Here is a 15,250-nt window from a genome sequence, read left to right as displayed (position 1 = left end):
AAGCAGCAGCCAACAAAGAGAACAGTTTCATGCTCAAGGACAAAGGTATGATAAATCTAATGTTCAATGCTATTATTGCAAAAAGTATGGACATTATGCAAGTGATTGTAGAAAGAAACAGCATGATATGAACAGTAGACAAAATGCAAATGTTACAAGAGAAAACAGCAGTCAAAATAATGTCCTGTTAGCTTGTAACATGGCTGAAACACATAGTGAGGACATATGGTTTTTAGACTCAGGTTGCAGCAACCATATGACAGGGAATATAGCCCTCTTTTCAGCCTTAAATCAGAATTTGAAATCAGAGGTCACACTAGGAACTGATAGTAAAGTGTCTGTTATGGGAAAAGGGGAGGTAAAAATATTTACAAAGCAAGGAGAAAGGAAAACCATAGCAGATGTCTACTATGTCCCCGGAATGAGATGTAACCTTTGAGTGTTGGACAGCTTATCCAAAAGGGTTACAATGTTTACTTTGTAAATGATGTGTGCACCATCATGGATATACCACCCAACAAAAGATGCATTGCTGAAGTGAAGATGACAAGGAACAGGATGTTCCCTCTCCGGATCAGGGCAGACATGAAGAAAAAAAGGGAAATGGCAGCAGTCACCCAAGAGGCCTTCCAAAGCGTGCCAAAGGATGAGAACTGGTTATGGCACTTGAGATTCGGGCATCTAAATTTTGGAGGTCTAAACTTATTGAGCAGAAAAGGAATGGTAAGAGGATTACCATTGATAGAGAAACCGGACAGCCTATGTGAAGGCTGCATTTTGGGAAAACAACATAGAGAAAGTTTTCCATCAGGGAAGAGCATAAGGGCAAAGACACCCTTAGAGATCATCCACTCAGATTTGTGTGGACCAATGCAAGCTCCATCATTAGCTGGCAGCCTATATTTCTTGACATTCATTGATGACTGTACAAGAAAGACTTGGATATATTTCCTTAAAAACAAAAGTGAAGTCTTTGAGAAATTCCAAAATTTCAAAGCACTTGTGGAGAACCAAAGCGGGCTGCACATAAAAGTATTGAGAACTGATAGAGGAGGTGAGTATATCTCCAAGGAATTCCTAAGATTTTGTAGAGAAAATGGAATTCATAAACAGTTTACAGCAAGGTACACTCCGCAGCAAAATGGAGTTGCTGAAAGGAAGAACAGGACCATCATGGATATGGCGAGGAGCATGCTGAAGGCAAAGCATTTGCCAAATGACTATTGGGCTGAAGCTGTACATTGTGCAGTTTATATATTGAACAGGTGTCCTACAAAAGCAGTCATGAACAAAGTGCCAGAAGAAGCATGGAGTGGGAGAAAGCAAGGTGTCACCCACTTGAGAGTTTTTGGATGTGTGGCCTATGCACACATTCCAGATCAGCTAAGGAGGAAGTTGGACAGCAAAGGGGAGAAATGCATCTTCATTGGATACAGTGATGAATCCAAAGCCTACAGGCTGTATATCCCATCTACAAAGAAGTTTTTTGTCAGCAGAGATGTTCAATTCATTGAAGAGGAAGCTTGGGATGGAAGCATAGAGAAAACAGTGAATGTCAAGAACTGTTTGTCTCATGATGAAGATGAAGAGGAAGTGGCTGAAATGCATCCCCAAACAGCAGCGCCAACACAAGGACAGCAAGGGACACCATTGAGGATCAATGAGAGTGCTTCTCCAAGCACACCACAAGGAGGAAATTCAAGTGCATCTTCAAGCACTTTCACACCAAGTGAACGAGGTAAGAAGTTTAGAAATCTAAGTGAAATTTATGAAGAAGGAATGAATTCCTTATTTGCCTTGTATTGTCATGTTGATGATCCTATTCATTTTGAAGAAGCTATTAAAGATAGGAAATGGATAGAAGCTATGGATGAAGAAATGAATGCCATAGAGAGAAACAAAACATGGGATTTGGTTGAGTTACCAAAAGGCAAAGAAGTCATTGGTGTGAAATGGGTCTATAAGACCAAGAGCAATGCTGAAGGCAAGATAGAAAGGCACAAGGCAAGGCTGGTTGTCAAAGGCTACAAGCAGCAGTATGGAAGAGATTATGAGGAGACTTTCGCCCCGGTTGCAAGAATGGAAACCGTGAGAGCAGTGTTGTCCATAGCAGCTCAAAATAAATGGAAAGTCTACCAAATGGACGTGAAATCAGCATTCCTAAATGGAGTGTTAAAAGAAGAGGTTTATGTTGAACAGCCTCTCGGCTATGAGAAGAAAGGTGAAGAGCACAAAGTGTGCAAATTGAAAAAAGCTCTTTATGGGCTGAAGCAAGCGCCAAGAGCATGGTACAGCAGGATAGATTCATATCTATTGGATAATGAATTCGACAAGTGTGAAGGAGAACCCACAGTCTACATCAAGGAAAAGGATGGTAAGATTTTAATTGTTGTCTTATATGTTGATGATGTGATTTTCACAGGTAATGATGATCAGCTCATTGAGAATTTTAAATCAGTCATGAAGGATGAATTTGAAATGACTGACATGGGTTTCTTGAGATACTTCTTAGGCATAGAAGTAGATCAAAATGAAAAAGGAATTTTTATATCTCAAGCAAGATATGTAAATCAAGTTTTGGGCAGATTTAACATGCAAGAGTGCAAGGCAGCCATCACTCCCACAGTAATGGGATTAAAGCTCAGCAGAGAGGACAGCAGCAAGGATTTTGATCCTAGCTTGTATAAAAGTATTGTAGGCAGCCTTATGTATTTAACAGCTACTAGGCCTGATTTAATGTATGCTGTTAGTTTAATTTCCAGGTTCATGGAGAGGCCGAAGGAGGCACATTGGCAGGCAGCAAAGAGAATTTTGAGGTATGTTAAAGGCACCAAAATGTTTGGAATTTTATATCATGCCTCAGAACATTCAGATTTGGTTGGATACACTGACAGTGATTGGGCTGGAAGTGTAGATGATCGGAAGAGCACTTCCGGTTATGTTTTTAATATGGGTTCAGGAGCCATTTCATGGGCTTCTAAGAAGCAGTCCATTGTAGCATTGTCTACAGCAGAGGCTGAATATGTGGCAGCTACAGCAGCAGCATGTCAAGCAGTGTGGATGAGAAGAATGTTGAGAAGCTTAGGCCAAGAGCAGACAAAAGCGACAGTGATTTTTTGTGACAATAGCTCAGCTATTGCTTTGTCAAAGAATTCAGTGTTTCATAAGAGAACGAAACACATTGATACAAGGTTTCACTACATCAGAGAATTAGTGAACAATGGAGAAATTGTCCTAGAACATTGCAGGACTCAAGAACAGGTAGCAGACATCTTGACAAAGCCATTGGATCAGAAAAGCTTTGAATTTTTGAGAAAGTGTCTGGGTATGACCGAATGCCCAGCTGTTGAAATTAAAGGGGAGTGTTGAAATCTAATTTCAACGCAGCTGCCAGAAACCGGTCAATAAACCTCGCCGGAAAGCTCTCGGGTTGATTTCAGGCAAAGGTACTTTTCCGATGATCGAGCCCGAGAAATTTTGGTGATGACACGTGGTTCAGCCCTGACGTAACGCAACGTCATTTTCTCGGAGGTTAATGTTCAGCACTTGTTGGCCTTCCGATATCATTTTCGCCGTTCGATCTGCTCCACTCCTTTCAACCGTTGATTGCCCAAACCTGCATACGAACATACATTAATGTTTTGCGTGGAGTAAAAGGTTTATGGTTGACCGCCGTAGGTAAAAGAATTTAATGGTGGTACGAAGATTTTGGTGAGGCTCGTTTTAATATGGGTATGGGCGCATATGCTCTTTAGTTAAGTTTTTTTTAAATATGGGTATGGGCACAATTTACTATATGTTTTTTATATATATTTTTCATATACGGCATGTATTAAAGTTTAAAGTGGTATGTAATAAGTTTTATTTTATGAGTGTTGACTTTTATTAATGAATGTATATGGCACACGGGAGGTGAGATATATGTATATTCACAGCAGCGTAAAAGATGTATGGGGCGGTAAAAGGAAAAACACACAGCAGTGTGTAAAAAGAAAAGAACCAGGTGATGTAATTTTTGGAGTAAGAAAACCATGTGTGGTTTTTGCACAAGCAGTGCATAAAGAAAATGGTGAAGTTTTTTTTGTAAGTCTGTGTGAATTTTGTTTACAGCAGTAAACTTATGTAAACTTTTATTACAGTGAATGTAAAAAGGGATTTACAGCAGTTAACCCAGTAATTTCTCAGAAATCTTTTATGGTGTTGAAATACTCTGTCTCTCAGTGAATTTTTTTAAGTCTTCTGTGCACAAAAGGATCCAGGAGAAAAGTAAAAACAGAGCATTGCCTCTGTGTGTTTGAATGTTTGGTTTTTGGTATTTTCCCCATCAAAAATACCCAACAGGTTTTAGTGTTTATTTTAGGTATTTTTTTTCTTCTTCTTAGGGTTTGATATGTAAAGTGATCGTGATTTTATATTAATTATATTAAAGATCAGTGAATGAACATAAAAACATATTTCAAGTTAATGATTCTAGACGTTTTTTTTGAGAGAACACATCGTTTATGTGTCTTTGGACTTCAAGAGTATCAGTTACAAGTTGTTTTTTCATGAGATCCTTGTGTGTTAGAAATATTAGTTGCATAATTGACTGATACACTCAGTACCCAAAAAAGTCACCTATACAACCATCAAAAAAGTAGTTTGTTGCATTTTGATAGATGAGAGTTGGTCCATAGGGTGGTTCTATGTGAGTGTTGATGAAGACCAATCAAACAGATATCATATTGTTGTTGTGATATGTGTTTTCAATGTTTTCCATGTAAGCATTAAGGGAGGGTATTGGAAGTAATGATTCAATATCATGTGTAATTGTCATTATGAGTCACAAGAGTCGGTCTAGATGTTGTTGTTTCCTATGTATGAATTAGACTTGTGATCTAGATGTGTCTAAGTAGCATTTTATGTCTTATATATTTGTAACTATTGTGATCAATAAAGGTATAGAAGTGTGGTTTTGCGTTGTGTGAAATCACTCTCTTCTTTCTCTTCTATTTTTCTAATAACTATAATACACTCTTCTAAAAACCTTTTTCGCTAGAAACTTTACAAAGCTTTTTTCAGAATCCAATGTTCAGTCAGCGTTATGTTAATTGTAAGGAGAAGCACGAATAAGCCTGCTAGTAGTGAGTAGACAGTTCCTAGAAGTAGCTGCGTGGACAATGGACCGATCCCCAAAGGTACCACTCTTGGCAACACCACGATTACACAGTTATGAAACGTATAGACGCTATTAGGAGAACATTGCAAGATGCAGTTACCGTTAGAAGCAAACAAAAAAACGTTTCACGAGGGAGTTACTCAGATTGAACACCTGCCCGGCCGAGGGTGCATAGATGTGATTGCCCGGGAAGAAAAAAACGAGGTGTAGAAGACAGCGTCTGTCAAGTGAAGTAATGTTTAACTATTGTAATGAGAAGTAATGGAGTGTTTATCATGTGGTGAGTTTGTTGTGTTCGGGAATGGTTTGGAGGCAGGATTAAGTATACCTAATTCATCCTGATAACAGTTTGAACACAAAAATATTTATGGATTTTGGTTTTTAGTGGATACCGATCCCACGAAGCAGCCTAGATGGAAGGGATCGTCGCTTCCCCGTTATATACCGTTTTTCTTATGTCCTTTTAGTAATTAAGACATGTATTTAAGGAGTTTGCGGTTTTAAGATTGGGTTGCGATAGAAAAAATATTTAGGAAGAAAAAATATATTTCCAAAGTGGTTGCGTGAATTTTTCTGTTGTTATTAGTTAAAAATTATGAATTTTTTTATGGTATATTATGATAAATGGATTTGAAGAATATTCAAATTAATTAGAATATGAAATCATGACCTAAGATCAAAATGGTCAGCTGTTTGTGAATAAGAAAGATTATGCAGTTGCATTGTCTCTCTTTGAATAAAGTTGGCTTAGAGAATTTTTCCCAAGATTGCAGGAGAAATAAGCTTTAAAAAAGGTTGAGATATTTTCTAGATTGCATCCCGTCAAAGGGGGAGGGACACCAATCAATTTCAAAATCAGCCACATGGCATTGTTGTACGTAAGGTGGCTAACTAAAAAAATAAGTAATTGAAATGACTATTTTGAAAAAAGAACCGGAAAATTTTGGTATCTTATAAATAATAGAAAACATCTGAAAGAACTTGCTAACGCAGAAGATAAACAAAACAAAGAGATTATATCACTCTAAAGAAACCTTCGTTAAGCAAATCGAAGAAATTAGAGAAGAAAATACTGATTACATATGAGATGCAGAAAAAGAAAAAGAAGCCTATGAAGATACGTATATAGAAGATGAAATTTAAATTTTGTTTGCAGTAATAGCTACATCTGAGAAGAACCTGGTAGTGAAGGTTGAATTTGAATTAGCATTTTGGAAGAGTAGCTTACAAAAGGAGAGAAAATGAAAATATTGTTTTTTTTTCACACAGTTGACAGAGAAGTTCCGAAATACAAGTACATGTAAAAATAAAAGACCAAAAATAAAGAGTATGCCGAAGATGAGAAAATGAAGGAGGAGGAACACTCCTAAGCTTTTACTGCAAGATGAAAACAATCTGCAAGAACAAATCTCAATCAACCCATGCAATTTGAATTAGAAGAGCGGCAGCTATATTATGTGCTTTTGTGTTATTCTGAATTATCCGTGAGTATCTAAATGCTGTATTCCTTCGTTCAGAATTTATAGTTACAGTGAGATTGTATTAAGTAACAAATTCTACGCATCTAACATGGCCTAATATATCGCTGTAAATATCACTTATGATGTCGTATAAACGCTAACTACGTCTTTAAATAAAAAAATTGTTGACCACAGAATTTGCAATTTCATCTAGGACGATTTAGCGACCCCATAAAACCCAACTCAGCTCAGGGTACAGTTATCCCTTACTAAAACAGCCAAAAGTGCATCATGAAGTCAGGCTTTTGATTTTCGATCAGTTGCAGAATTTGCAAGGATTATGCGATGAAATAGGGCTTGGATTTCCAACGCATTCACTGACAGAAAAATCCACAGAAAAAAGATAGAATAAACAACAGAAGTGAGACGTGGCTAGAATCTAGCTCACGCCTACGGGAGTAAGCTGGTTATTTTGACCTAGAGGGGTCAGATCTATTTGCTCGGAAAACTTGCAAGCGAACAAAACATAGCGTAGATTTTTCATCTTTACTATAAATCATCCATTACTTCCATTCCCTTCTTTCAGAATCAGGTGTTAAACTCAATTATATGAATTCTAACTATGCAAATCTAGAAGAGGAAAGAAAATAATATTCCAACATACAATAAGCACAGCGTAAAGATGGATGGATTGGGATAGTTATTACTGACCTGGAACTGGCGTATTCGTAATGCTTGCCAGTTGCTGAAAAGACTATGACACCCACCTCCACATCGCACAGAATCCCCAACTCTCGCGCTTTCTTCATCAGTCCGTTACGCCGCTTGGAAAAAGTGACCTGCCTGCTCGTACTACTCTCAATGCGTCTTACAACTACTTTTCCTCGCCCCATTCTGTCTACTCCGCCCAAATATCCACAACAGCTCTCTCTCTATAACGAACTGTGAATAACGAAACTTCCGGATTTCCAAATCATGGAATCTGTTTTGCAGGAAAGAAGGTGACTTATTTCTTAGATTCGGGGGTTTCAAGTGGTAGGTTATGTCGGGACTAAAAGAAGAATTATTCACCGACCTAATAGCTGCAGTTTGCTAAATCGTGAAAGAACAGCTGTCATCAGAGCAGGTAATGATTAAGTAATCCCAAAAGAGAGATGCATTATTTAAGATCGGAAGACAGAAAAGTAAGAAAATGGGGTTACGGAAGAAAACAAGCAGGCGGGCTGAACCTGCAAGCGCGGTTTTTCGTGTTCCTGTTCCCGATTATAAAAGCTCTAAAAACGGGCCAAAAGAAAAAAACAAGTGAGAGGGAATCCCCTACTTTGGGAAAATGTTCCGAGTAATGTAGGTATATAGGTATATGCCGTGTTTGAAATGTTTGGTTGAAATTCGGTGAAAAAAAAAATTGGTCAAACCTTTACTTGGGTTATTTAAATAGGATTTTTGAATTTATGGATTTAGTATTACTGAAAAATAATTTTATTACATCTGGAATGTGTAAAATTTATAATTCAAAGTGTGATTTTAATTAAAAAAATTAATTTACAAAGAATTCACCAATTGGAAATAGTTATATGGCTTAAAGTTATTTTCAATTAAGGCATGAGTCAAAGAAAAAAATATGGATTTGATAAAAGAACAAATGGATGCAAAAATGTGATATTTACCTCAATGTTTGTTTATCAAATAACAAGAAGTTAAAGAATTTGTTATGGAGTCGAAAGTTTAGTAAGTATATATGGGGAAAAGAGTTGAGCAGAAAAGAGTACTATGTTGAGGAATTCAACCCCACTTGTGATCTTCCACAAAAAAGGTACATTGGAGCTAGCATTTCGTGCAGAGCAAAGATTATTTTTGATCAATTAAAAAGTAAATCGAATCAACTTCGGTGTGAAAAGGGACAATGGAAAAGACATCAATACATTGGAGTAAGCATTGCGTGGAGAGCAAAGATTATTTTTGCTCAATTAAAAAGTAAATCAAATCAACTTCGGTGTAAAAAGGGACAATGGAAAAGACATCAACACATTGGAGCTAGCATTTCGTTGAGAGCAAAGATTATTTTTGCTCACTTAAAAAGTAAATCATATCAGGTGTGAAAAGGGACTGTGGAAAAGACCTCAAGAATCTTGGCAAGAATGGGTGTGCACTTTTTGCCTTTCATTTTGGAATGTGATGCTTTCAAGCACATAAGGTACAGTTATGGCAATATATACCTTTCATTTTGGAATGTCATGCTTTCAAAGACATAAGGGACAGTTATGGTAATATGTTAGCGATCCCTTGGCATCCTTTTCAGTGAGGGGACTGTTAAAAAATTGGGCCAACTCAGCTAGGGGACTGCTAAAACGCGTAGTCTAACGAAGCCGAGGACTTGCCTGGGAAATTATGGAAATTCCAGTTATATTTACTGAAAATCCGGTAAGGATTTTTGTAAATCCAAGTTATAGTTGTTAAACTTCAAAATTTTAGGTGTCGTAAAAGTTTTTGATGGTGTTGAATCCATTTCCACCATAAAAAACAAGATTCAAACACTGCTTCTACAAGATTTTTTGAATTTTTTTTGCCCGGATTCCGGCCACTTTTGGTCGTTCAGGCAATTCCTTTGCCTCGTTAGATGACTCACAGTGATAAGAAAATGACAGAATTGCAAAACCAAAGTCCTACAGACTATTTTTAGTCTGGTAAACTTCAAAATATCTTACTCATTTAAACTAAAAACACTCAAAACACTTGCATTTTGCAAAATTCAAAACTTAAACGTGAGATTCCAACAGATCTATATCAAATTCAAAATAGACCCAAAAAACTCTAAAAACGGCTAACCAAATAGAGGACAACTATCTTCTATGCGGTTCGGTGAGTCTGACACACCATAGAAGAGTTCAATCAACAGTGGACATCACCGCTGCTGCGCCGGATCGCCCAAACACGCAACGGGGATAAGGATGGGCCTAATGATGCGATTTGTCTCTGTTCGTTCGTAGGTATGCTTCTGTCTGTCGGGTATATTCAGACTTTAGTGTACCTGGTCAGCAGCCGTTCGGTTTTTTCTCGTCTTGGGTCATTGCCTTCTCTTAATTTTTCTACTTTAACTCGCAACCCCATTCGATCGTCAACTCCATCTTATCTTTCCCTGCATTTTCGTTCACGCCAACATCGCTTTCCGAACCTCTGAGTGGATCTCCACCTATTGCGAAAATTCTAAACTATTTTTCACCGATTTCAATTTGGCAGCCACATGCATGAGTCCTTTTCTCAAGCACAGACACATTCACGAATAGCTTTCCAATAGTAGTAATGGGTACAGAGACAAGAAAATAATAACAGATGTATGATGCACATTCTTTCCCTTTATATTATTTAAGAAGCTTTCTCACTAGTTTAATTTAGCCAATTCTGAAAGATTAATGAATTGCCCATAACAGTATTTGGTTCCATCTCTATAGCTTTTTGTCAATATAAAATGTGTATTTTGTTGTCAGTTGCTTACAAAGATGTTCTTTCTTCATTTGAGCTTTTTGTCAATATAAAATGTGTATTTTGTTGTCAGTTGCTTACAAAGTTTGGAAGGTAAGAAGTAGAATATGTAATTATTGTTATACTCTTTTCAGGTTGGTTATAGTTTTTTTATTCTAAGAAGAAAGGAGTATCTTTCAATTTGAATGGTTTATTTAAATAAAATGAATTTTATACCATTGAAATTTACACATTATTTCCATCCATAATCATATTTTATTATTTAAGAAGCTTGCTAAAAACGTCTACAGTAATTAGCTACCATCACAGCATTTGGTTTTTTTTAATTGTTTTTCTCAATTCAAAATGTGCAATTGGTTCTTCTTAATCGTTTTTCTCAATTCAAAATGTGCAATTTATTTTAGAAGGATGTTACATTTTTGAAAGATATGTAATTATTATTATATTTAGTTGGTTATCATTTTTTATTTTCATGATATTATTATGTTTTTAAAAGCTTATCTTTCAACTTAATAGTTTATCTAAATAAAATGAATTTTACACACTAAATATCAATGGAAACTTACATTCTTTCCATTTTTTATCTCTTATTATTTAAGAAGTTTGCTATAGATATCTATATATATAAGTTTAATTTAGCCAATTCAAAAAGACTAATGAGCTACCCATGAAAGTATTTGGTTACTTATTTATTTTTTCTCTCCACTCAAAAAGTGCAGTTTGTTGTTGAAACTTGCACATTCTTTCCATTTATAATCTCTCATTATTTAAAAAGCTTGCTCAAAGAGTATATAGTAATAATTTAATTTAATAATAGTAATAGTAGAGACTATTTGGTTCCTTCTTAAATTTTTTCTAAAAAATTCAAAATGTGCATTTTGTTGTCAAGGTATGCAATTACTATTATATTCTTTTATGTTTGATTATCATTTTTTCTTTTCATGGTATCATTATTTTTATTTTATAAGAAAGAAGTACCTTTCAACTTTAATAAAGTTAATTTTACACACTAAATACCAATGGACAATGGACACTTGGGCATTCTTTCTATTCATAATCTCTTATTATTTAAGAAGTTTTCAAAAAATCTCAATAGTAATAATTTAATTTAATTTAGTCAATTCAAAAATATTAATGAGCTGCCCATCATAGTATTTAGTTCCTTCTTAATTTTTTTTGTCTCACCACAAAATGTGTATTTTGTTGTCAATTGCTGACAAGCATATTCGTTCTTATGGAATTTTTTCTCTCAACTCAAAATCTGTGTTTTGTCACTGATAGCTTACAAGGATATTCCTTCTTATGGAAAGTAGGAAGTAGGGGATGCAATTACTATTGTATTTTTGTAGGTTTTGTTATTATCTTTTATTCTCATGGCATTATTTTTTTTTAAGAAAGGAGATTCTTTCAACTTGAATTTCTATGGTAAAATGGGACTATGAAAATTAGGTACATGTAGCGATTTCTTGCTAAGAATAATTATGGACAAGGTTTTACTTGAAAGTTTTGAGGCTCAAGAAGAAAGTCTACTAAGGATAGAAAAAGTTCTTTGATGCTTAAAAAGACTTGATGAAAAAATTAGTGTGCTGTCTAAAAAACATGCATACATGGAGTTGACTAACTCCATGCAAGATACAAGCCCTTGGAAGATGAGAGTTCATCTCATCCTCCAAATAAATGATATTTCTAGTTTACCATTTTTTGTTTGTTTGGTTACAACAAAGAAAAAAAGAAAATCAATTATGTAATAGTTTATTAGAATCCTCTATTTTATGTTATTTGGTAATTTTGTGACAATATTTAAACAATTTCAAACAATTGAGGTTCTATTTCATTTTTAGTGGTCTAGCTTCCTTAAGTTATCATGAATTTGACTCTTAAAGTAGAGCACTTATAATGTTGTTTAGAAATGACACACTCCGAGAAATGCAATAAGTATAAGGGTTAGACGGTGGAGGCTCTGCAACTTGATCTAGGATTGGCGTTAGGGTTTGACGTTGGGTACCATGGCGGGAGTCGCAAGGGGGAGTGTTGCTCCTTCCTACAATCTAGCAGTCATGGATAGAAGCAAGGATGATGGAAAGAATCGTTTCAAGAAACCTCTGGAGAAGACAACAGAGGGAAGTAACACATAAATATTGGGAAGAAACAGACCTCATGAACAGGAAGGGGATCAACAGGAAGCTAGTAAGGAGAAGGAGAAAGGGGTAGCAGTAAAAAAACTACTTCTATAAGGACAACTGGGGTATGCAAACCCAAGTCAAACATCATTCCTTGGGTCATCTTAAGCTACCCAGCACTACAAGTGCATAGGGATCATATGGTGGAATATGACGTTATATGCAAATTCATGGGGATATGGCCGACGGAGAGGGCTCTGCATGTATGGATAAGGAGCCACTGGAAACCAAAGAGGGAAATAAACCTTCATCTGGGATCTAAGGGCTTTTTCACAGTAGTGTTCACAGGCCTAGAGGATAAATATAGAGTGTTCGAAGGAGGACCATATTTCTACGTTGCTACAGACCTCTACATGCGGCCGTGGATGATGAACTTTGTCCCAGAACGCAAAACATTCACATTGGTACCGGTATGCATTAGACTATACTCCCTTCCTTTATTGGCTATCGGAATCTCTGAAAACAATAGACAACAAACTAGGACACTTTCTAAAGATCTCAGATGCGACTCTGAAAAGAAAATACACCTTCACCCAGATATGTGTGGAAATGGACTTATCTGGAGCACTTTCGGATGCGATAATTTTAGAAGTATATGATGAAGAATGGGTGCAGGTGGTGGACTATGAACACTTCCCATTTAGGTGCCGCAAATGCCATGAACATGGGCATCTATACAGGGAATTCCCAAAAAACAATATGGAGAGACATGTGAAAACCACTGCGGATAAAAATCCCGAGGGTTTCACCAAGGTTGGGGGCAAAGGGAAAGGCAGGGAGTGACCACAAAAAAGATCAACGAGGAAATACAACTGAGCCACAATAGCTTTAAGATCCTAGAAGAAGAAGATGGAAATAAAGAAAAAAACTCGAAAATGGAGAACATTATCACTGAGAAGCAAAGGGATGCTAGCATGGAAGATATCATAGAAAGCAGCCAGCAAAAGGAGGATCTGCCAAGCATTATGGAGATAAGCAGGGACCATGAGATGCCTTCAAGTGAGGCGGGAACGGAGGACCATGAACTACAAGAAATTCTCGAAAGGGAAAATCTAGATCTAGAGAAATTTCTGGAATAAGGGGCGACCAAAGGAGTGGACTCCCTACCAAAAGAGGAATATGATAGGGTTCAACAACTCTTCCTATGGATGTCACAACCGAAGGGCTCTGGAGTCAAAATAAATCATGAAATCCAGGAGCATAGAGTGGCCAAAATGATGGAGGAGATATAGGCACAATATCCAAAGAACCTAGGCAGGAAAAGACGAAGAAAAATACAAAATGAGTTGTTGAACGAATGTGGGAAAATCTTGATCAACTCATGTAAGATGTAATATCTCACCAATTATCCTTTACAAACCTTTCTTAATGAAGCTCAGAACCTGGAATATTAGAGGCATAGGAAATAGAAGGAAACAAAGAAATCTTAGTAATAGAATAAAAGAATAAAACCCAGATATGGTTTTTATTCAGGAGACAAAATGTTCGATGGATAAGATTAGAGAAATTCATAATAAATGGCTAATCAAGTATGAGTATCTATAGGTTAAAGCAAATAACTCGGTGGGGGAGGGGGATTCTTACGCTCTGGGAACCCCAGAAATTTGGAATCTTGGATGCTGAAATGTCCAGGAACTATCTTTCTTTGGTATGTCAACCTTTAGGTGATTAGAAGATATACACGATCACAAATGTCTATGGACCTCAAGAGCAAGAAGATAAAATCAGGCTTCTCACCTCCCTTGAGGAATTAAGAGCAAGACACCTTAATATACCCTAGATCATTGCAGGAGATTTCAATATGATAAGATCTCTTACAGAGAAAAAAGGCGGTATTAGACAACTAGGTAGAGACTCCATGGCCTTCCATAACTTCATAAGGAACATGGGGTTAGTGGATAGTGAAACAATCAATGGGACCTTCACCTAGAACAACAAGAGGGGAGGGGCTTCACAAGTCACCTTTAAACTCGATAGATTTATTATTTCAGATGACCTCTTTCTTTCAGGCCTTGACATGTCAGCTTCTATTCTTCCCTTTGGAGGTTTAGACCATTATCTTGTACAACCGGAAGCCACTTTTATGGGTACACCAAGAAATAGACCCTTCAAGTTTGAAAATGCTTGGCTCTCTCACCCTGAATTCACCAGCAATATTGAAAAATGGTGGAGAGAGGATCTGAACATTCAAGGCACTAGAATATTCATGCTCCAACAGAAAATTAAACATATCAAATCTAGGATTAAATATTGGAACAAAAAGGAATTTTGCAATATCTTCAAAGCCGAAAGAGAAGCTGAGCAGAAACTCCAGGAGATCAATTAGATCAGCATCACAGATGGCTTTACCGAGGAGCAGAAAAAGCTAGCTGACTCTCTACAGGAATAATGGGAAGATCGGTGCATGCAAGAGCAAATTTTCTAGAGACAGAAATCGAGGGTGCAGTGGATTAGAGAGGGAGAAAGAAATGTGAAGTTCTTTTATAAATCCACCATGGACCACAGGGCATACAACATAATCACAATGCTCAAAGATTCTCAAGGGATAGAACTTGTCTCTCACAAAGATATGGAATCTGTCCTTGTTCAACACTTCCTTAGTATAGCAGAGGAGCCTCTGGTGGATAGATCCAGGTTCATCAACAATTTCACTTAGTACATCCCTCAGCTGGTTACCAGAGAGGACAACCACAATATTAACAGGCCAGTGTCAGAAGAGGAGGTCAGTGAAGTGATTAATGAAATGCAAAATGAAAAATCTCTTGGCCCGAATGGGTTCAATGTAGACTTCTTCAAAGCCTGTTGGAAAATAGTCAAACAGGATATCCTTGAGGTGGTGGAAGTCTCAAGAAGATCCAAAAAGGTTCTAAAGGCTCTTAATTCTTCCTTCATAGATTTGATCCCAAAATAGGAAAAATCCATGACTCTGAATGGCTTCAGACCCATAGCTTTATGCAATGTGGTGTACAAAA

At 36.8% G+C, this 15,250-nt stretch overlaps 1 protein-coding gene across 1 annotated transcript in view; it reads right to left on the bottom strand.

Moving 5' to 3' along the window:
* LOC149258267 (MADS-box transcription factor 23-like) overlaps positions 1-7,887 on the bottom strand; it is a 208,239-nt gene extending 200,352 nt beyond the window's left edge. The window contains exon 1 of the mRNA XM_089371127.1: positions 7,330-7,887. Coding sequence (XP_089227253.1) covers positions 7,330-7,511 — 182 coding nt within the window. The 5' untranslated portion in view covers positions 7,512-7,887. The remainder of the gene's footprint in view (positions 1-7,329) is intronic.
* Between the last annotated feature and the right edge of the window lie 7,363 nt (positions 7,888-15,250).

Source organism: Pinus tabuliformis, chromosome 6, assembly GCF_031772625.1.
Source record: "Pinus tabuliformis cultivar Carrire ecotype Pingquan chromosome 6, CPIR1, whole genome shotgun sequence".
Classification (NCBI taxonomy): Eukaryota; Viridiplantae; Streptophyta; class Pinopsida; order Pinales; family Pinaceae; genus Pinus; species Pinus tabuliformis.
The sequence above is the reverse complement of the archived record's forward strand: the minus strand, read 5'-3'. Positions and strand labels throughout refer to the sequence as shown.